We start from the raw sequence: 21,385 nt of genomic DNA, 5'->3' as shown, positions 1-21,385 counted from the left end.
AGGGGTTTGGCTGTAGCTATGCAAGTTAGCATACTTATCTAAAGGGTTTTGGGATCCCGACCATCGGGATGCCACTGTCGGCCCTCTGACTGCTAGCATCCCAAGCGCCTGGATCCCAATACCATGCTGTTCAAGCACTGATGCCTACAAATTGTTCCGCTGATTGTGTTATGAGCAGCCTATCAGCTGACGTCTAACATTCAGTGGGACAGGATGACTGTAGAGAGCAGCAATAACACTCATCCTGTGATCACTGAACGCTAGCAGCACACTGTATTACTGATACATGACTCACCATGACACACACAGTGCTGGTGACCAGTCTTCACCTGGTTAAGCAGAAGATCCAGGGCTTCGGCCTGACCTCTTCTTCTTGGTGCCCGACCATCATACTCACGCCAGTCTGGAGAAAAGCAATGACATTTAGTATACATCCAGTCCATTAACTCCATCCCCATTGCGGCTTTCCTCACCCATATTTCTGCAGTTTTAGGGCTGTCACATTCCAACACACATACGGCACATGCACAATTTGTGTCATTATATCAAATTTTTACAAACAGCATTAGTTTGCCGCTTGTACCTCCCTGAAGTAAAGGGAATTGTTTGTACTTTTTCTGGTAGACAGCATCAAGAAATAGTATTTTTAGCTTTGGCATCATTGCACCTTTAAAGATCAGCAAAAAGCTGAATTCTACCTTTTTTTTTTAAATAAAATCCTCATATAAAAAGATCAATTAATTAATTATTTATTTACTTGGTTTGCATAAAATTTTTAAGTATAATGATAAAGTGGTGATAAAGCGGAAGATGATAAGGCACCAGCCAATCAGCTGTGTTTGAAAAATGACAGTTAGGAGTTGATTGGCTGGTGCGTTAAAAACTGGCCACTTTATCACAGCTTTATCACCACTTTACCAGGCTGATGAGGCAGATAATGTATATTAAGCCTGTTGAAGAGATAAAGTGGAAGGTGATTACGCACTAGCCAATCAACTCCTAACTGCTGATTGACTGCTGCGTTATCACCTTTAATTTTATCTCCACTTTCTCTCTTCAACAGGCTTATCTGCCCCATTGTTTTACAAGTACACAAAAGTAGGGCACTGGCACATATGAATATACGTGAGACTGAGGTGTCGACCACAATGATCCTAGCATAGGGGCAGATGTATGATGTGTCGTTATGGGGAATAAGGGTATCAGCGCACGTTATGTGCACTGATACCGCTTCTCCCCCATGTATGAAGCGGCCGGGATGCGGTAATGGACAGGGGCGCTATGCGCCCCTGTCCATATCGGCGCTGCTATCAAAATGATAGCAGGCCGAATGTATGAACGGTCAGCATCGCTGACCGTTCCGCACGAAGCCGGATTTGGCTTCGCCAGCCTCAGGCTGGCGAAGCCCTATCTAAACAGCAGGGACAGCGCTGTCCCTGCTGTCAGCTGCGCTGGGGATCTCGCGTGAACAGCGAGATCCCGCGCATGCCCAGTGCGGCCGGCCGGGGGACAGGAGATAGCGCATCAGTATTAACTGATGCGCTATCTCCAGAAAGGGACATCGCCGAAGGGGGGAGTTAACGCTCCCCCGCTTCGGCAGACAAGATGTTAATACATCTTGTCGATGTCCCTTCCTGCTTCGCCTCGCTATTGAGGCGAAGCAGGAAGTATCATAGCGGCGCGATAAGCGCTGCTATGATACATCTGCCCCATATTACCCTATGGGACTAGCAAGTTATCTAGGATTCCCCACACAGCCTTATTGAGCAGTTCATATTCACCCAAATACAATCACCCCCAGTAACCATTCAAGCGCTGACTAACATATCAGCAATAGGAGAATTGAAGTTAGCGTCTCCCAAAATATATTAAACAACAAGATTCACCCCAATCTGTTCATTCCAAATATACTCATCCCAATCTGTCTATTCCAAATATACCCATCCTATTACAGCAACCATCAAACCCTGGTCAAAATAAAATACAAAAAATGCGCATCATGCAATTACCGCATTAAGTAGAAAGCAGTGCATCTCACAAGAGAACAATGAAAATAAACAAGCAGTATCCTACACTCTGAAATACCCATATGTAAATCTAAAATTTACACTATATCTTTCAAACAGTTACCCAGCGTGATATCAATTTTTAGGATCTATCCATCTATTTTTTGGGATGTAATTAACAAAGAGAAGAGTATATCTCCCATACCTATCCCAGTAAACTGAAGGCTGTTTTCTTAAAATATGACACCTATTAGCAATTAGCGCTACATTTAGTAATTACTTTTTTACTTTGTACTTATTACTCTCAGGCTCAATCTAAACCTCCTATACAAAGAGTGCCCCACAAAAAGAGTCTACTTTTCTCTCTTTCCAATTTTGACATATGAATATACTGCAGCCAAGATGGCCAAACCTCTTTATATCGCTCTATCTTTAGACTTCTTAATGCTTTCTGTAGTTTTAGGCGGTATTGTGGTATTTGGATAATAGATCAATGTATTGGTCAACACCATAAGGTCAGAATGCATTAGGTCAAAGGGTATGAAAGTTGGCAGATGATAGGTCGATAGTGCTCAAGGTTGACAGTTTCACAGGGTTGGGTTTCAAAAGGTTTAAATGACAATGGTCAACACATTTTTGTAGGTTTTCATATTTTTCCCAACGCTTGATTTACTGTCCACATGGACATGTATTGGGTATAGGAGCCTGGTAACCTGTAACGAGCAAAGCGAGCGTCTAAGTTTGTACTGATGGTGGTCACATAACAGAAAATATACAACCTGTCGACCTTCAGTGGTTGATCTAGTGACTGTCGACCTTCATGTGGTCAACCTAACCACCCACCAAGCTTCCATTTGTAGGAAAAGGATGCTAAGAAATAAACTCAAAACGGTAAATTTACTAAGATGGGAGTTTTATTGAAGATGGGATGTTACGCATAGCAACCAATCAGATTCTACATCTTAAATATTTAGCACCTTCATGAAGATAGCAGATCTTGAAGAAGAATCTGATTGGTTACTATGAGCAACATCCCATGTTCAGTAGAACTCCCGCCTTAGTAAATTTACCCGCTAAGTTTTGGGGAGAGGTGAGGCTGACGTCACCAAGCTAAAATTATGCGATTCCCGTCATTTTAGCTCCGCCCCCTCCCTGTGGACTCGCAAAACTCTGCATTTTTTATCACGGAGAAGGGGGTAGCAGGGGCTGTGGCGATAATGCGGGAGACTTACCCACCGTCCCGGGGGGCCGGGAGCGGGACCCGATTTGCTGGACCCTCTCGGCCATTCTGGGAGGGTAGGGTAGGCTAGTATGCTTACACACCTAGTATGAATGTGCCGTACAGTGCACGGAGCCGCTATGAGATGTGTAGCGTACCGCTGTCTTTTTCTTTACATCTTACCTCTTATTTAAATTGGAGAGGCAGCAAAATACCATTCACAGTATTGGAGACGCTGGCCTATGCCTTAACCACTTGCAAAGTGGCAGATGACACAAGAGAACTTCATACTAGGGATGGCCATCTACCAGCGATGATTTTGCCATCGATGGGGGAGAACCAGATGGTTTCCCACCATTGATGGCACAGCTTAACGGAATCGTTTTTTTTCCTCAAGGGATAAGGACACGGAGTATAACTCTGCCCCCAACCCACACGAAGCCCCGTCCCCTGGTTTGGATTGGCCCACAGGCCAATCAGTCAAAGAAAATGGATGACCATCGATAGCTAAAACCATTGATGGTCATCAATTGCATAGTATGCTACCATCGATGTCTGGTTGCACTATTGCCATCGAACGCAACCATCTATGGCAATGGCAAGGATAGCCATCCATAATTCGTACACAGATCGCACATTCGATAGTGCAATTTAGTGACATACAGATGGAGCCGGCATCAGCTTTGCAAGGGAGCTCCCTGCTGCCGTCCGCCGCCGCCGGTCCCCACCGCCTCCCCCTCTAACCCTGCCGTCTCCCTGAAGCGGAGACGGGCAGGGTTTCCGCTGCCCAGCAACTGGGATGCACGTGCATGTGAGGCGCCCGCGCGTCCCAGTCTGATGGAGTCCCTCTGAGCCAGCGCTCGCCAGCGGGGACATTCTGGCGGGCGCTGGGAATGAATGAGAGGGGCCCCATCTGTTGAGTGAATAAGGGGCACATTTTGAGCGAAAACAGCTTGGTGATGCCCCGGGCCTGGCTTGCCAGGGGGTGGGAGGGAATGTTTGGTGCGACAGTAGCCATGGTCTAGGAGGACGCATTTGTAACAAACAATAAACACATACACAAATAAACAAATAAATCTACATGTGATCTGCCGATTGTTTGTTATGCTTAAATTCTAATTGTGATCATCACGTACTGGTCATCTGCATTTATATAATCTTATCGGGCTTGTATCGGACACATCAGTAATATGTACTGTGCTTACTCGATGGGCTGGCAAAAGCTGGAAGTGAAGTCTCTGGGGGTCCCCATCCTTTCATATTGTATGCAGAAACTTGAACATAGTACCTTGTGCCCTAAAAAAACACCAAACAATGTACATTTTAGTCAGGTGCACGGTTACTGCGTATAATATGTGTAACACGTCTCCAAAACACACAATGGGGCTATTTCTGAAAAAAAAAAAATTTGTATTTTTTTGAAGCGTCCAATCAAATACTGTATTTGCTTTAATTTCCCAAATTTTACTAGAAAAATTTCCGTATACAATTGCTTGCTATGGGCAACACCACATTTCTCATTTTGCACCATCCATCCGGTATTGTTTGGGCCTACCGCTTTTACTGGATGTCGTCCTTGACTTAGCTATTCCCTCGTTCCACCCATATCCAGTCTCTCTACCAATACCTCTAATATTCCAAGGTCTGACTCTTTGTATACTGCCAAATTCCTATTCAAGATCCCCTCACCTTGGCTGCTGTATCCTAGTCCTCTATGACCTACACAACTCCTGCCCTGACCTCCTTCATTCTATCCTTACCTACCTACCTCATACCTATCTTCTGCTACCTATGAAATGCCCTCTTACACACAGACTTGCCTCCAGCCTCCCAACTTGCCCTTAACGATCTCTTCTTCATTAAAGCTTTCCACACCACCTTCTAATCGATCGCCTCTGCACTTCCCAAATCTGTCCTCCTCACCCTCTACGGGTGCACTCAGAGCCCCTGCAGGTTGTACTCTGGGCCTGGCTCAGTGGTGCATGCTAATTCCGCAGGAGGAGTCTTGTGTACATATATGCCTCCTGCTAGCCTCTCCGATCCACTGCTGGCATCACAACATTGGCCATCAGAGTACACCTCAGTTTACTCAGGACTGGCAGTATTTTCATGCTTCTGGGGCCAGTGAAAACCAGAAGGTTTGTATACATCTCTGAATTAGGCCCTCAATACTTAATTATGAGAGAGCTCCGGAAGGACATGCGCACTTGTGGTCGGAAACGAGGCAGACAGCACGGACCGCAAGAGCCACGAAGCCACGCATGCGAAGTAACACTGAGCGGTCACCGGAAGTGTGGCGGAAGTACCACTCGCACATAACTTTTAATGAAATAAGTAATCTGGCAATCTTTTAATACATGTATTTAATAGTTCCTAAATCATCATTCAGCAGATATACTAATGATGTATAAACACTGCAGGTATTAGTTTTATTAGAGTTTATGAATTGAGTACCAATTAAAGTACCGGCCAGGACTCATTCTCAATCTACCCCTTGATGAAGTCAGACAGGACGAAACGCGTTGGGTGATCCTAACCTCCCACTTCACTAAAAGATAAGCACTTTAATACTATTGATGTTACCTCTAGTTATTGTGTTTTAAATATATATATATATTTTTTTTTTCTTTCTTGTTTTAAATATATATACTGTTCTTGTTTTCTGGTAATTAATTAATTTTTTATATATATTTATTTTCTTGAACCCCTGTTTTATCTGGGCAATACTACTCCTTTTCATATACTTTTAGAAGAAAATAAGAAAACAATTAGTCGCTGCAGCTTTATACACTGTTAACACACACACACACACACACACACACATATATACAGGTTAAGTATCCCTTATCCGGATATACATTTTTTTTACATACTCACCTGGTTCCCAGGCGGTCCCCCAACATCCACAGCATCCCCCCGGCGTCCAAAGCAGCCATCGTGGTGATCTCCAGTGGCATCCCTGGTCCCAAGGATGCATTGGGACCGGGGATGCCTCTAAAGACCAACCCGATGACCCCCATGGATGCCGGGGACAAGATGAGTATGAAAAATGGGGGAGAGATGAACAAAAAAAACAAACCAGAATATTCCGAAAACAATATTTATTTTCGCATATCCAGGTCACGGATACTTGACCTGTGTGTATGTATTTGTGTGTGTGTGTATATATATATATATATATATATATATACATACACTGTATATTTTTATATTACACCACTGACATGAGCAAGAGGTTCTCTTGAGTACCATAATTAATATATGAAGGAACTATTGGAGGAATGTTGGTCCCTGTATTATGCTTAGGATGGATGAATGGAGCAGAGCTGGCAGACACTCAGGAAGTGACCTGACGCTTATAAGAGCTGAGTTATAACAAATACATTCTATATAACTTCCTGCACCAATCCATCTTCAGCCTCACGAGCCTTATCAGGAAATTAGTCAAACCCCATGAATGTTTGTGACTCAGCACATAGACGCTGTTGGTGGAGGAGAGTTTATACAACTCGTATAAAATTAGGAGTGAAATCTCAGAAACACATTTGGTATGCAGAATGAATGAGCATTAGCTGTCAGTGCCAGGCTCTGCATTTACCGATTCCATACTCTTGTGTTAACCACCGCTGCATTCATTTGCCAGTAGATGACACACTCCCCATTCTATGACATACCACGTAATGCTAATGTAAGGAGATATCATGTGCCGAGCTGGGGCTGTAGGTCTTAGGTAACGCTGGATGAGGGAGCGAGCGAAGAGGACGCAGAGGCAGCTGTCATGCAGTTCCCAGAAAGACAAAACGGCTCAGCCCTCCACCCTCACAGGCCTGTGACCGTGTTAGCTGTAGGGGCCATGGAGATGGAAAAGATGACTGAGTGGAGTCACAGCTCCTGTTCTTCAATTAGCTATGGAGCTGGTGAGAGCGGTTTGATCTGTGTAGGTGGCGGGTGGCCAAGTCCTGATTTATTGTGAGTGTAGCTATGCCAGGGGAGGGCAGGGGGGTGCCAATAAAGCAGTGGGAATAAAGGGTCTGCAAATAAAGACAGACCCTGCCCTGAGACACTTTCCTTTAATGTAGCGCAGACTCTAGTAGTGTGTAAAGCCGTAGATGTAATCTAAAGAGAAGATATTGCCCGGTATATGCAGGGACTGGTAATTATTTCCCCATGCCACGCAACGTGTAAATCACCATTCACCTGCTGCAGCGTCTACTACCCATCTGCTCTGCCACTGTCTCGTCTGCACCAGACAGGGTGACTCTGCTGGGGATAGGCTTGTGCTGATTGCTAGAACTGCTATAATGAGCATGATACCCCCCGAAGGTCCTCACTGCATAATACATAAACTTGTTTCTGTAGTCACTGGCCCACGCCAAATGTGAGAAAAGAACATTGAATAAAACAGAATATCTAACACATTCCTCTGTGCTGGGAACTTAGGTTTAAGGGTGGACTTAAGGATATTTATTTCCCGAGGTTGGTGCTCCCTCGAGAACCCTTATTCCTGAGGTGGTGGTCAGAAATAGTCGAAACGTTTGGCCTAAATTTTAGATGGGTTTAGCCACTTTACACAGCTAACCCCAGAGCATTTGGGCGCAACAAGCATAAGTAGTTATGGATGCACAAAAAAAAAAAATGCAATTGAATTCTTCCAAAACAAAAGTTTTCAACTACTCAGACGATGCGATACTGCGCAGAAAGTGTCCCTTCTATCAGTTCCTTGGGATTACTGGAGAGGAGTTGCTTAGTGGAAACTGTAGTTTGGGAATGAAGCATTCTGGGAGCAGGTTAGAAGTTTGGCACTAATCTTTCACTTTTTCTATATCGACCTAGCACATGTAGAACAGCCGGGTTCCTTACAAAGATCAATCAAGCTTTACCAAAGATCTAATACAGCCTGAACACAAAAGATCGACAACAATTCATTGCGAAAATAAATCCATCAAATAATCTATTTGGGTTAATAGTTACTTACTGAAACAAGACCTCGGATGTTGAACTGCAGGTTCCTCACATTTTCGATGACGACTTCCCCCACATTCGGAGAGAAGGACGATGACAAGCTCCATTCCACTACATGATAACACACAGAGACATATATCTAAATACTCACTCTCATTCCAAGCATTGCTTGTGAATGCCAGTCATAGGTGTTAGTGTTGAGCAATGGGAGAGATTACAGATAGTGACATACATGAATGAACGGAGAGTGACAACCCGGCTCCAGAGAGTTTAAAATGTGAGATGTTAGGAAAGCTCATGAGATGCAGAGAATGAGGATTCGGGGAACATGTTCTAGGCCTATGAATGTAAGGCTTAAGAAAATGTTGGTTGGATTCAGAGCTGAGGATGAGACAGATACAGCGAGGTTGGGTGATTATGTAAAAAAAGATTAGATAGAATAGATAGATACAGATACTGGCTATTTCCGCAGTGCTCCTACCACTGGTGCTGGGTAAGTATTTCCAAAATGGGTGCACCCATTATAGATATGCCACAGAATTCCCCTGGATAAACTTAAACCTTAGATTGTATTACCTTGAGGACTGAGGGCTGGAGTTACCAAAGTTTGGAGGGAGATAAAATTTCCACCAATCCGCTCCTGTTGTTTTACACAGCCTGTAGCATGGCATGAGCTGATTGGTTGGTACTTTAACTCTCTCCAAGCTTTGACAAATCAAGCCCTGAGTGGTGGAAACACTGCTGAAACCCTCAGAGCAATATGTGAGGTGTAGACTGGACCTGATAGAGAATCAGGGAGAAGAGATGCTGAAAGCTGACTACAGAGACATGAGGACAGGGTGTATCACAGAGGTGAAGACGGTGGAGGGTTATGACTTGCCGGGAGTAATACAGGACCTTTGCCAACATATGTGCAGGCAGAAAGCCAGTGTTTGTTCCACACCCACAACAACTTCTTCCCTTCCTCTGTACCTAGCATCATAATAACCAATGGCAGAAGACGAGTCTCCAATTGAGGCAGCTGCTTGTGATTCACCTAGTGACCCACTAATGTTATAATCTCTACAATAGTATTATGGCAAAATAAGGTTTTAGAAACCATTATTGTGTATTAGAACATTGCCAGTGATGGCTACCTTTGTACTTGGTGACGACAGCAGAGTTGACGCTTAGAGGCTCCTGGAATGACACCTGCAGTGTTGTGCTGCTGGTCACAGCCAGGCGAACGTTGGTTGGATGATCCGGCGCACCTGTCAGGAACAATGTTGGAACAAGCCCATTATTTACACACGTGAGTCTGGCACAGCTGACTCTGGCAGAGCATACATTCTATCTGACACACTGACACAGGCTAAGCAAGATCAATATGCTGATAAGTAGCCTTGACTTACATGCGTGCTCAAACCCGGCTTTCATACGCTTGTAGAGCCGGTACCGCCACTCCCAGGATTTGAGCTGTTTCTCTTTTTCAGAACAATCGGCATTCGGAGCCTCGTTTACCACTTGGGCCGTGAGGTCATTCACCCTCTGCTCAGCCTCCCGGACCAGCGTGGACAGATGGAGCGATCGGCTTTCCAAGCTCATAACTACATAGAGAAAGAATGTCTGAATCTAAAATTGAATGCAATTTTTTTTTTTTTATAAAATAGACCTGGCTTAAGAAACACTGAAAAGGATACTAAGTAAAGATATATATGACAGCCACCCGCCTTGTCTAGACAACATGTGCACTTTAAAGAGCACCAAGGCCACATTGTAATCGCAGATGTATAATAGAAGCCTAGGGGTAGCTTTACTAAAGCTTCAACAACAGACAAGTGGAGGTGTTGTCCGTAGCAACCAATCAAATTGTTTTTTAGGATGTACTAGTCAATATAAATAGAATCAATTGGTTGCTATGGGCAACACGGCTACTTTTAATTTTTAGAAGCTTTAGTAAATGTTTATACTTAATGGTTACATATATATATTTTAGAATTTTATGTATTCAGGGAGACAATGGTGCTTATAGCCACTTGGTACTGGCCACTCCCACAGATCACTGGTCACACCCACACTGTACTAGCCAATCACACATCCCTGGCCACAGCTCCTCCCCTTCTCAGGAAAGGCAGAGGTAGTACTAGGACTTGATTCTCTTAGACCCGTATTACTCACAGTGCGGACTTTCCTTTGCCCCAGCCTGCAGCAATGTCTTAGCTATTGGGGCATTGTTGGTCATGATCGCTATGTCAAGTGGAAGAAGACCCTCGCTGTTGGGAGTGTTGAGATCCAGCTCTTCCACACTGTATTGCTTCAGTAACTCTTGCACCCGGTCAAGATCTTGCAGTTCGACTGCGTCAAACAGAGCAGCATTACCCTGGAACTGCAATAAAAGCAGTAATGAACGTTATGAATACACACTGGGGGACCAAGGCAATCTACATAGGTCAATGGTGTGATAACGATGGTGATGGAAGGTAGGAAAGAGAAATCATTTCAGCCATGGTAACTGCATGAACAGTGTGACAGGATCAGCTAATGAGGGTGATGTTTAGGAGTGGTGGATCGGTTGTTCTAGACATACAAGGCATGACTTCCGCAGCCTCTCCTTTTCATTCCGTGCCACCAAACTGCCTTCATCAAACGATGTGTAATTCACCCGGAACTTCCCAGACAGGTTTCTGTAGAGTCTCTTGGCAGCATTGGGTGAAGAGGGCCCTGCTGGCTTCTTGGTCTGTCCCAGCTGAAGGTCCCTTATCTGCTGCGTCATTTTTGGTGAGGAAGACCTGAGTGAAAAAAGACATGAAAGGATAGGAGAATGTATTACCTCAATGCTGCTTATGGAGGGAGTACCAACATAATACTGGTCCTCCTGCCTTATTTACTGACTGACACATTTTAAAAAATCCACAGGTGGAGATATTATTTCACTTCTGTGAGGAGACCTGCAAAACATGCACCGTGTGGGGTCCTGAGGACCGACTTCGAGAACCTGTGCACTAATGAAATGTGCTGCTCACGCCGATGCACGGAGAATGGTGGCAGATCACTAGAATTCCACAGGGAACTTGCTGTAATAATTTCTCATTTATAAAATTGGACAGTCCGCACTCATTTATCTCTGACATAGATTCCAGTATCTGAAACAGTAACATAAATAAGCAATGGACGAATGGTCTGTTAGTCATTGCCGGCCATAAGTTGAACTACATCGACCGAACCCTTAGTTTTTTACCACAGACGTTTTAAATATTATCCCTCCAATTACACCAGTGTGGGAGCTGTAATGGGACCATGGCAGGAGTGTTCCTGGGTCCTCATGTCCAGTTTGGGTGACGGATGTACAGGAATGGGTGTAAATATAAAGGGCTGTTACAAAGCCATACAAATCTATTTTAACGATCCATCTCTCTTTATATACTTCCTCCTTCCAACCCCAGACCATGCAGTATTCTAACCTAAAATTATGCTGCACGTTAATGTGTTTTAAAGTAGAAAATATATGATGCACATTGTAATTTTATACTGACATGTAACGACAGCAATATAGATGCGCAATACCTCATTTTCACGATGCCATTTATATCATGAAATTTTAATAGCTTGTAAACGACCTACGTGTTTTGGGCACGTGCCCAGGTTTATCATGGTTTAAGCACTCTGACATGACACATTATGCAAATGAAACACAGAACTGGTCATAATCAGTCAGGCAGGGTGAAGAAGCAGCTTAGGTCCATACGGTGAGGAATATGCTACTAAGGATCTCATTTATTGCTACATTGGGAGGAACACTTTTAAAAAACCACGGCCAGCCCCGAACCGTAAGAATCGGCTCATGCCAGCATTAAGGAATCTTTCTTTGGATGAATGTACCAATGTAGATCACAGGGACACGATCTCTGATAAATTGCATACAGCTCCAGCTCACTACAAAGCAAGTGCAAAAGACCCTCCGGCAGGACTGCCCCATTGAAGTGGATGGGCTAATGCCATCTGATGATGACATTAGGAAACACATGCAAAATTCCAAAAGCAGCTGCAGTGTAATTATTGGTAAGGGGACGGTCTCTATTCAGTGGTTCAGGCTGACCCCTGGTTATGATAAAAAGAAGGGAACGCTTAGCCTCCCTTCCATTATAGCTTCTGCCCTGCTGCTGTTTGGCCTGTGGAAACTCTTCCATATTATGCTTGCCTGTATCCGGCACCTTGTTCCTACCTTTGGATTTGCCAGCTGGAATGTAGCCTTTACCCATACTGTGCCTTAGTTTAGTAGCTGGTTATTTAAATTGTCCACTGACCTTGCTTACAGCCTTTGCTTTCTCTTATTTGAGCTCACGCTGGTTCTGAAAATATACTGATGTGTTATCCAAATCCAACCATAATTCAGTTGGAAGACATTAGTATAAATGATGAGTCCATTTCAGCTCCTCATACTGACACATGAGAGCACAAAAGCATGTAGACATGGTGGAGAGGATAAGTTGTTATTCAGACCAAAAGTCTAAAAATAGGAAATGTGACGTAATCAGTGACTAAGACCATGGATTGGAAAGACTGGTTCAAGCTCCATAAAAGGTGACATGACATTAATGCATATAACTATGCATTACCTACAGTGACATGAACAAGGGTGTCTGCGACTGTTCTGCATGTGGAGTGGGTGGGCTACAGTAGGCGACCCCTCCTGGTTGCATTCACTGTCAACTAACAACAGGAACCTGAAGTTACAGAGGGCACAGCATCACCAAACCTGGACAGACCATTATTGTATAACATCTCATGGTCAGAAACATCTTAATTTCTGCCAAAACGTGCATTCCAATGTTAACTATCTATATATATATATAATATACAGTAGTATATCCTTAAATGTATATCTACACTGATATTTGATTAGCTTTGTATTATATATACACATACACACACACACTCACATTAGTGGACACATTCACTGTGAATTTAAGGCTTCTAGATTGTGATTAAACTTGGGAGGGGAAACACTCTATTAAGTTTGATGCACTCTAAGCCAGAAACTTTAAAAAAGAAAAACCCCTGATGAAGTCTCTAGCAGACGAAACGCGTTGGTTTTCTGTTTTTCTCTGAAAATGACTGAAGACAAAAAGACTTTTTAATAAATTTAGTTTGGACGACTACATTGGTGCTTCATTGGATATGGACATTTAATATTTTACAGGTTATTCGTCCATAGTGGAGATCTTGGCGCCTATCCATGATTGTTTTTCTATGTGTATCTTACTGTTCCTTGCCTTCAGGAACTATTAGTGGATAGGCTGCCTTCAATATTATACTTGTATATAATTATCTAGCGTGATTAAGGGTATTGTTTCTTTGTTTTCCATACATACAGGGTGCTGCCCCATCTTCCTTCCTAGTGGGCTCTCTCCCTGTGTCTTCACCCATACATTACTGGGAGGAGGGGTGACCATGCTGGGCCTGATTGGACATCCCAGGACCACAGCCATGCCACCTCCTAGTAATGCAGCAGTGAAGAGAGACAATGCCGACTCAGACTAAAGATGTCACAGCAGCAGCAGACTGCTTGGAAAGGTGAACCTGCCCACAGGTATGCAGATGTAAGTCATGTTTGGGGATGCCAGTGTATGAGTGGCAACTGTCCCCCTTATTATCCCGCCATGGTGTCTCTCTCTCCCTCCCTCTCTCTCTCTCTCTTTATATATATGCAGTATATATGTATGTATACTGTGTATACTAGACCTCTCCTGGCTCCTTTTGGATGCTGTAAAGTTACATTGTATTGTTATAGATTACATCAAGGGTAACGTTTGGCCATGTCTACCTGACTACTTTCGGATTTATTGTAATCTTTATTTGAAAAAATTGTTATTAAAAATGTAGAAGCAGCCACGCCGCAAAGCATTTGTTCCACAAACCTGAGACAGATGTATACACAAGTCAGAAATTCTTTATACATGTGGCGCAGTGCGATGACCTCATAAGCGCATTTATTTCACAGCTGTGTCACAACACATTTCATTCTTTATAGAAATATTATTTTAACTCTAACACCTAACCCCCTCCCTCCCCCCCCCTTCTTCCTTTAATCTGACCACATTTAAGATACCCTGTCTTTGATTTACGGTAGCCGGCAGGGTAACTATCTTAGCGCCGGGCTAGGCACTAGGAGTGCTTTGTAAGTCTGTCTGGCTCGGATAAGTCTCTGGGAGTTAATAACTTGTGTCCCTGCGTAAGAATTTGTTCTGGAGACTGTGCCACTTCAAATCATTTAAATACAGCACTGGGAGAGACAAGCAAGAATTCCCCCGACTGTCTCCACTCTAACGAAACAAACCTTTATCTGTTGGAGCTGTCTAATCTAATGTAGTGTAAGCCCTACTGCCTGAATACATCCAAGTGTGGTACCCCAATACTTCCCGCAGGTTAATGTGGTGCTCCGGTCTGATAAATATCTTATGTTGTACATTAACCCCTTGAGTGGTAGGTTTTCCTAGGGCAGGACGGACCAGGTTTGTCCTGCCCCAGAAATACTCACCACTGAAGGGCAGCCGCTGCAGCCACTGATTTTTGCAGCAGCCCCTGCTCCCCTGCTGCAGGCTTCGGCTGTTTCCCGGAGTTCTGGGCTGCTCGGGGGGAGGGGTCAGGCGAGCTCGGGTGTTCGGGTGCCCGACTGCTCCCAAGCGGCCCCGCACCTTCATATCGTGGCATGCCCAGAAATTTTAGATACATCTCTATAGCATTATTATAACCAACTATACCAGTGCCACTCATAAGCCATCCACCTAAAGTGGCCCCAACGGTGTATTAGGACTATATAAAGCACCCAATAATAGAGGTTTACATTGACCAAGCTAATTGTAGCAGTCATCCCCTGTCTGCAGAACAGGTGGCGAGTAATCTGGCTAATTGCTGTATATTTTAGTGCTCAGTAATGTAGAATCCCTCTCGGTGGAGCTCAGATAATTCTCCCTCTCAGACATTGGCTGCCTTCTTTTCTCTATAGCCCGGCTATTTACTCCCCCCCCCCCCTCCCTCTCTCTCCCCTCGTGGCCGGTACAAGTTCATTCTAAATATGGCCACTTTCATTCTCTAGAGTGAAACTCGAACCTCGGCACCAGGCTGACTGGAATCGGCGCAGGGTTGGGGTCACGAGGGCCGCACATTCCCAGTCCATATACTCCCCTAACCCCACTTCATGCACTACGGGCCCTCTCTGCTGCTTCGCTACAGGCATCCTGGTGGCCGCAGGCTATAGTTAGTGTTCTATTCTGTGCAGAAGTGCGCAATGCAAGCACTCAGGAAAGGCTCAGTCTAATGGCGCTCCGAGTCACGGGACAGAACGGCTGCGTGGCCTCATTCCAAGACTATTCCATTAAGTGCATTAATATAATGCGTGCAATACATTTATCTAAACAGCAATGTTCAAGTACCTGTTCTTTTTAATTCTCCAGTCTACAGCATAGGAATATACAATACCAATCTAATATGACAACAAGATTACACAGTGTATAACAAATGCAATATATTATAGGAGAGGCGAATGCTTTTCATCAGGGCTGGACAAACCTGTCCTCAAGATCTACCAACAGATCATGTGTCTCAGGCCACCCGTGGATCTATAGTAGGAATTAATGCAGCATATTTGATAATGTGACAGTTCGTAATGACTACACCTGTGCACCAGCTAGGTGATCCGGAGAATGTGACCGTTCGTAATGACTACACCTGTGCACCAGCTAGGTGATCCGGAGAATGTGACAGTTAGTAATGACTACATCTGTGCACCAGCTAGGTGATCCGGAGAATGTGACAGTTCGTAATAACTAGACCTGTGCACCAGCTAGGTGATCTGGGGAATGTGACAGTTAGTAATGATTACACCTGTGCACCAGCTAGGTTATCTGGGGAATGTGACAGTTAGTAATGACTACACCTGTGCACCAGCTAGGTGATCCGGAGGATGTGACAGTAATGACTACACCTGTGCACCAGCTATGTGATCTGGAGAATGTGACAGTTAGCAATTACTACACCTGTGCACCAGCTAGGTGATCTTAGTAATGTGACAGTTAGTAATTACTACACCTGTGCACCAGCTAGGTGATCTTAGGAATGTGACAGTTAGTAATGACTACAACTGTGCACCAGCTAGGTTATCTTAGGAATGTGACAGTTAGTAATGACTACACCTGTGCACCAGCTAGGTGATCTTAGGAATGTGACAGTTAGTAATAACTACACCTGTGCACAATCTAGGTGATCTGAGGAATGTGACAGTTAGTAATGACTACACCTGTGCACCAACTAGGTGATTTGGGATGCGGACCGTTGGTAGATCTCGAGGACCAGTTTGGGCACCCCCTGATTTTCATCATCTCTCTAGATATGAGCCATGGATCTGTGATGCCCTCTGTTACCTGGACTTTGCAGTGCCAGATACAGAGTAAAATGAATATAGAGTATTTGGAGTATATATAATATATTATGTGTAAAGACAGATGGTAGATTGCACACACCTGTAACCAAGCAGGGACCGTCCGCCTTACTGTAAATCTTAACCTCTTAGATCAGTTGCCTCCGTTAACGCCAAGTCTTATACTAGCCAATGTTATACAAATCTTCTTATTGTAAGGGTTTTATAAACTGACTGCAACTCAAGCTTGAGAACATGAGATCAGGCACATAGCTGCTGGCACTGTTGCTGTCTATATACTGATGCTTGAATAAAAACTTTGGTGTTTACCACAGACTGCCAGGGTATACTGTATATTACATACATTTCTGGTGTCAGCTAAGAAGAAAGAGACATCAGATGCACAGATCTAACTATCGCAGGTTAGATGTAATGTATTAATGCACAGTGTGTGCATTGCACACTGATCTATACAGCAGCTGAGTAACAAGTGTAAGCATTAAGCTGTGTATGGAAACATTCAGACTGAGTGCTCCCATCAGGAACAGTTGAGCTGCTGGGTATCTAGGTGGCAGTGAGTACTATAAAACATTTGGCACCAGTGTTTACCAGCGTGATGTGCCTCTTCTTACATGAGTACAGAGTGGGCACGTCATTTCACCCATATCTGACATGCTGTGATTATTCTGTCACTGCCCCTCACTCACCACTTGAGCCACATCGACCGATGACTGACAATCTCACCTTTCAATTATACAACGTGGGAAATAAGTGTTACACAAACTTTAATTATTTATATATATTCTAGTTGCCAGCCCATCAAAATGACAGCATAACATAACAGTAATGTCAGCGCCACCAAGCAGAGCAACAGTTGAGTTTCCCTATCAAGCACCATCTAGTAGTGATGACCATCCATGATTCTACATGTATCAATGGTTTATGGCCGATGTTGAATACTTTTGCCATCAATGAGGGAGAACCAGATGGTTTCCCTCAATCAATGGCACAGCAGAACCAATGTTTTTTATTTGTTTATAGCCCTGCCCCCAGCAACCTTGAAGCCCCGCCCCATGTTCTGATTTGCCCACGGGCCAGTCAGTCAAAGAACATGGATGAACACTGATAGCTAAAACTGTCAATGGTTAGCCATCACATCTCTTATATATTTGGCTACATCTGTCACTCAAAGTGTGTCTGGAGCTATAACGCTGGGTGGAGCCTCTGACTTACATGACTGACTCACATGACAGAGAACCAGCCCAGTGAGCCCACAGACAGTGCCAGACACCCTCTGCCTCTCCATGTTACACAGCAGACACAGCTACTCACCAGACACACCAGGTGAGCGCCCCACACCTCCATACCTCCCAACATGACCCTCTCCAGGAGGGACAGAATGCTCTGTTTGTGGACTTCCATCTTAATTTATGATTGTCATCACCTGTCATTTTAAACAGGGTAATTGATAAGAAAGGTGTTTAAGCACAGGTGATGGTAATCCATAAATTAAGAAGAAAGTCCAGAAACAGAGCAATGTGTCCCTCCTGGAGAGGGTCATGTTGGGTATGCACCCCCCTCCCCCCCCCATTCACGGCATCCCCACGATTAAATGGCACATGCAAAACACTGACATGGCTATGGTCGACAATGAAAAAGGTTGACAAGATTTATTTTTCACTTTTTCAATGTTTTCATATTCATTCTCATGTATCGACATGGACACCAATGAAGTGCCACACTTATGTCAACATTTACATGTGTTGACCTTTCTGTGTTGATTTTTTCTTGTGGCGATTCACGGCACCCCCCGCGACCCCTCTCCCGCGATTTGCAGCACACCCCCAGCAATTCGCGGCACCCCCAGTGACTCCCGCGATTCGCGGCCCCACCCTGTGACACCCCCCCTCCTGCGATTCGCGGCACCCCACGACCCCCCCTCCCACGATTCACGCCAACCCCCCGGGCCCCCCCTCCCGCAGTTCACGGTGCCCCCCACGACCCCCCCTACCGCGATTCCCCACCCCTGACCCCCCCTCCTGTCATTGCGGCAACCCCCCGCCCCGGCGACCCACCCTCTCGCGATTCACTGCAACCCCCCGCGCCCCCCCATCCCACGATTCGCAGCACACCCCCCCGCGAACCCCCCTCCCGCAATTAACGACATCCACCCACGACCCCTCCTCCCGTGAATTGCGGACACCCCTCACCTCCTCCCTCCACCCCCGCGCGCGATTCACGGCAATCCCAGGATTAAATGGCACATGCAAAACACTGGCACGGCTATGGTCGACAATGAAAAAGGTTGACATGAGTTTTTGAAGATTTATTTTTCTTTTTTTGAATGTATTCATATTCATTCTCATGTGTCGACATGGACACCGATGAAGTGCCACACTTATGTCAACATTTACATGTGTTGAACTTTCTGTGTTGATTTTTTCTTGTAGCAATTTTTTTCCAGTGACAACTATGAACTATGTGCACGTCAACCTACACATCATCAACCAATTCTTTGTATAATATATAACACCTGTTCTGTTTTACTGTAGGTGTTTTAAGTCAGACCTTTTACTGCTACTATTACTGTTTATGTAAATGCATTCTGAATGACAGCAACATCCTACCATCCTTCTACAAGAATATATAACCAACTAGGTGATTCATCGCGCCCAGTGCCCCCCACCCTCAATTCACGGACCCCCCGCGCCCCCGCGCACCCCCCCTCCCGCGATTCACAACCCCCCCTTGCGCAATTCACACCCCCTCCCACGCTTTGCGGACCCCCGCCCTCTCCCGCGATTCGCCGACACCTGCACCCCCTCCCTCCCTTGATTCACGGCACCCCCGCGCCCCTCCCGCAATTCACGGCACCCCTAAGCCCCTCTTTAGTCCCCCGTATACTCACACACCCCTATCACTACCCAGCTTCCTGCTCTCCTGAACCGTAACTTCCACCACTGGGGAGTCGCTGACGCTGTTTTGCCCACATGCCCCTATCATGCCTCATAGCCCAGCCTCCTATTCTCATACACCCGAACTCCCACCCAGTAGGAGGAAACACTGACTAAGGGCCACCATCCTGTACTCCTGTACTGCCACGCTGGACTCTCACCCACTGGCAGAAGCTGCACAGTATCTCCCACCCTCCTCTTTAGTCCCCCTTATGCCCACACACCCCTATCACTACCCAGCCTCCTGTTTTCCTGTGTCGTGACCTCCGCCAGTGGGGAGCCGCTGACTCAGAAACACCCTACTATACTATTGAACACACACACCTAAACAACATGCACACACAGCCCCCCCACATCCACAAATGTCACTGTACCATCCACACTATCAATGTACATCTTACTCTGTAACCGCTTTTTAATTAAACAAAACAATACACACCCCCTTCCACATCATATGCTCTCTATTTAACACATTTCACCTATAACTCAAGTTGCAATACAGGCATCTGTCATACAATTCTAACCTTCTCATATACAAATGTTCACAAATTAAGGGGGTGCAGCCCCTTACGACGGTGTGAAGAGCGCCCGTAGGGCACGATGAATCACCTAGTTGTTAATATCAATGGCTGGTTTCGGTATCTCCATCGATGCACAAAACACATGAATTCTTCCCATAGAGATGAGGAGCAGTGTTATGATCAAATTAACAATTACATTGTATAAAAAACATCTACCCATGTATCATGTATATGCATGCTTGACTTAGAAAAATACATTGGTATAAATATAATTCATAATGTCATAGCATAATAAACTCCAATAAAATTCTCTATATGGTATCTATGCCGTGAACAAGGGCTGGTATCGCCACCTTGTGATTGGATCGGGCTAAAATAAGCCATAGAGGAGAATGCTGAAAATATGAGTAGTGAAGGAAAGCATCTGAGCTTAACACAGCAGCAAAAATAACTGGATAGAACATTCTTCAGTCAAGTACTAGTTTTTATATAACTCTGTTCTAAAGATTTCCAGTAGTCAGGGAAATCTGTGCAATTATTAAACTTCTGTTCAGTTTTTGGTTTTCTTCCTTCTTTCTCCAGTTATTGCACAAATGCAGGAAATGTTTTAAAAAATGTTTAAACTAGTCCTCATTTCCACGTTCCAAATGTATTTTTATTTGATATTAAAATACTTTCATCCCACAAATACGCTTTGTATAATAATGTTGCTACAGAGTCCATTTATTGCAAAAATATTCTTATTGGTCCCCAAAACAGACTTTCACCCTAACAATCTATTTTGATTGCACGTATTCAATAAGAAATCAAGCAACCCGGAGATAGGATTCCTCCTTTTTAGGTGCTGTCAACCTGCCATTTGTAAAAGTGAAGTGATCGCATTAGTGCATTAATTACAGGCTACAAGTGGCGGTTTTTACCTATGGGATGCAGCCCACCCCCCTGACCTGCCAGTCACCCAAGGCAGTCCCATTGGGAGGTCTTCAAGGTTGCTTCTATGGGCTGTTGCGGGGGCAATATGGGTGCCCTCCACCAAACAATTGCGCTATGTCAACACGTAATACTTCCCTGTATATGGGTCCTTAAGACCGTTGGGATCAATGGGCGATGTTTAGTTGTTGGATATGAAAAGACAAAGAAACAACAGAGGCCTCTGTCCTCGTGTGATACTGTTATGTGAAAACAATCTATGTTCTATCACAAAAAATCCTATGGATGTTAGGGTCGGGGAATCCCCCTTTCTAAAAACTCACACTTTAGAAAAATTAAATCAGCTTGTCACAAACATTGATTTTTCTTGTCCTGCACAGATAATCGATAGAGGTCGG

General features: G+C 44.6%; 1 protein-coding gene across 5 annotated transcripts in view; it reads right to left on the bottom strand.

The window, feature by feature from the left end:
* The window catches only part of LOC146020137 (ankyrin repeat and fibronectin type-III domain-containing protein 1-like), a 442,882-nt gene that overhangs the window by 35,678 nt on the left and 385,819 nt on the right, over positions 1–21,385 (bottom strand). For all 5 annotated transcript variants that reach the window (XM_083153004.1, XM_083153006.1, XM_083153005.1 and 2 more), the window contains 7 exons: positions 10,754–10,955; positions 10,345–10,552; positions 9,579–9,773; positions 9,324–9,437; positions 8,201–8,298; positions 4,431–4,521; positions 296–403 (listed from right to left, as the gene is read on the bottom strand). In XM_083153004.1, coding sequence (XP_083009130.1) covers positions 296–403; positions 4,431–4,521; positions 8,201–8,298; positions 9,324–9,437; positions 9,579–9,773; positions 10,345–10,552; positions 10,754–10,955 — 1,016 coding nt within the window. The remainder of the gene's footprint in view (positions 1–295; positions 404–4,430; positions 4,522–8,200; positions 8,299–9,323; positions 9,438–9,578; positions 9,774–10,344; positions 10,553–10,753; positions 10,956–21,385) is intronic.

The sequence above is a fragment of the Crinia signifera genome, chromosome 7 (genome assembly GCF_055691185.1).
Source record: "Crinia signifera chromosome 7, ASM5569118v1, whole genome shotgun sequence".
Lineage (NCBI taxonomy): Eukaryota > Metazoa > Chordata > Amphibia > Anura > Myobatrachidae > Crinia > Crinia signifera.
Note: the sequence above shows the minus strand (reverse complement) of the source record. Positions and strands in the feature narration are given on the sequence as shown.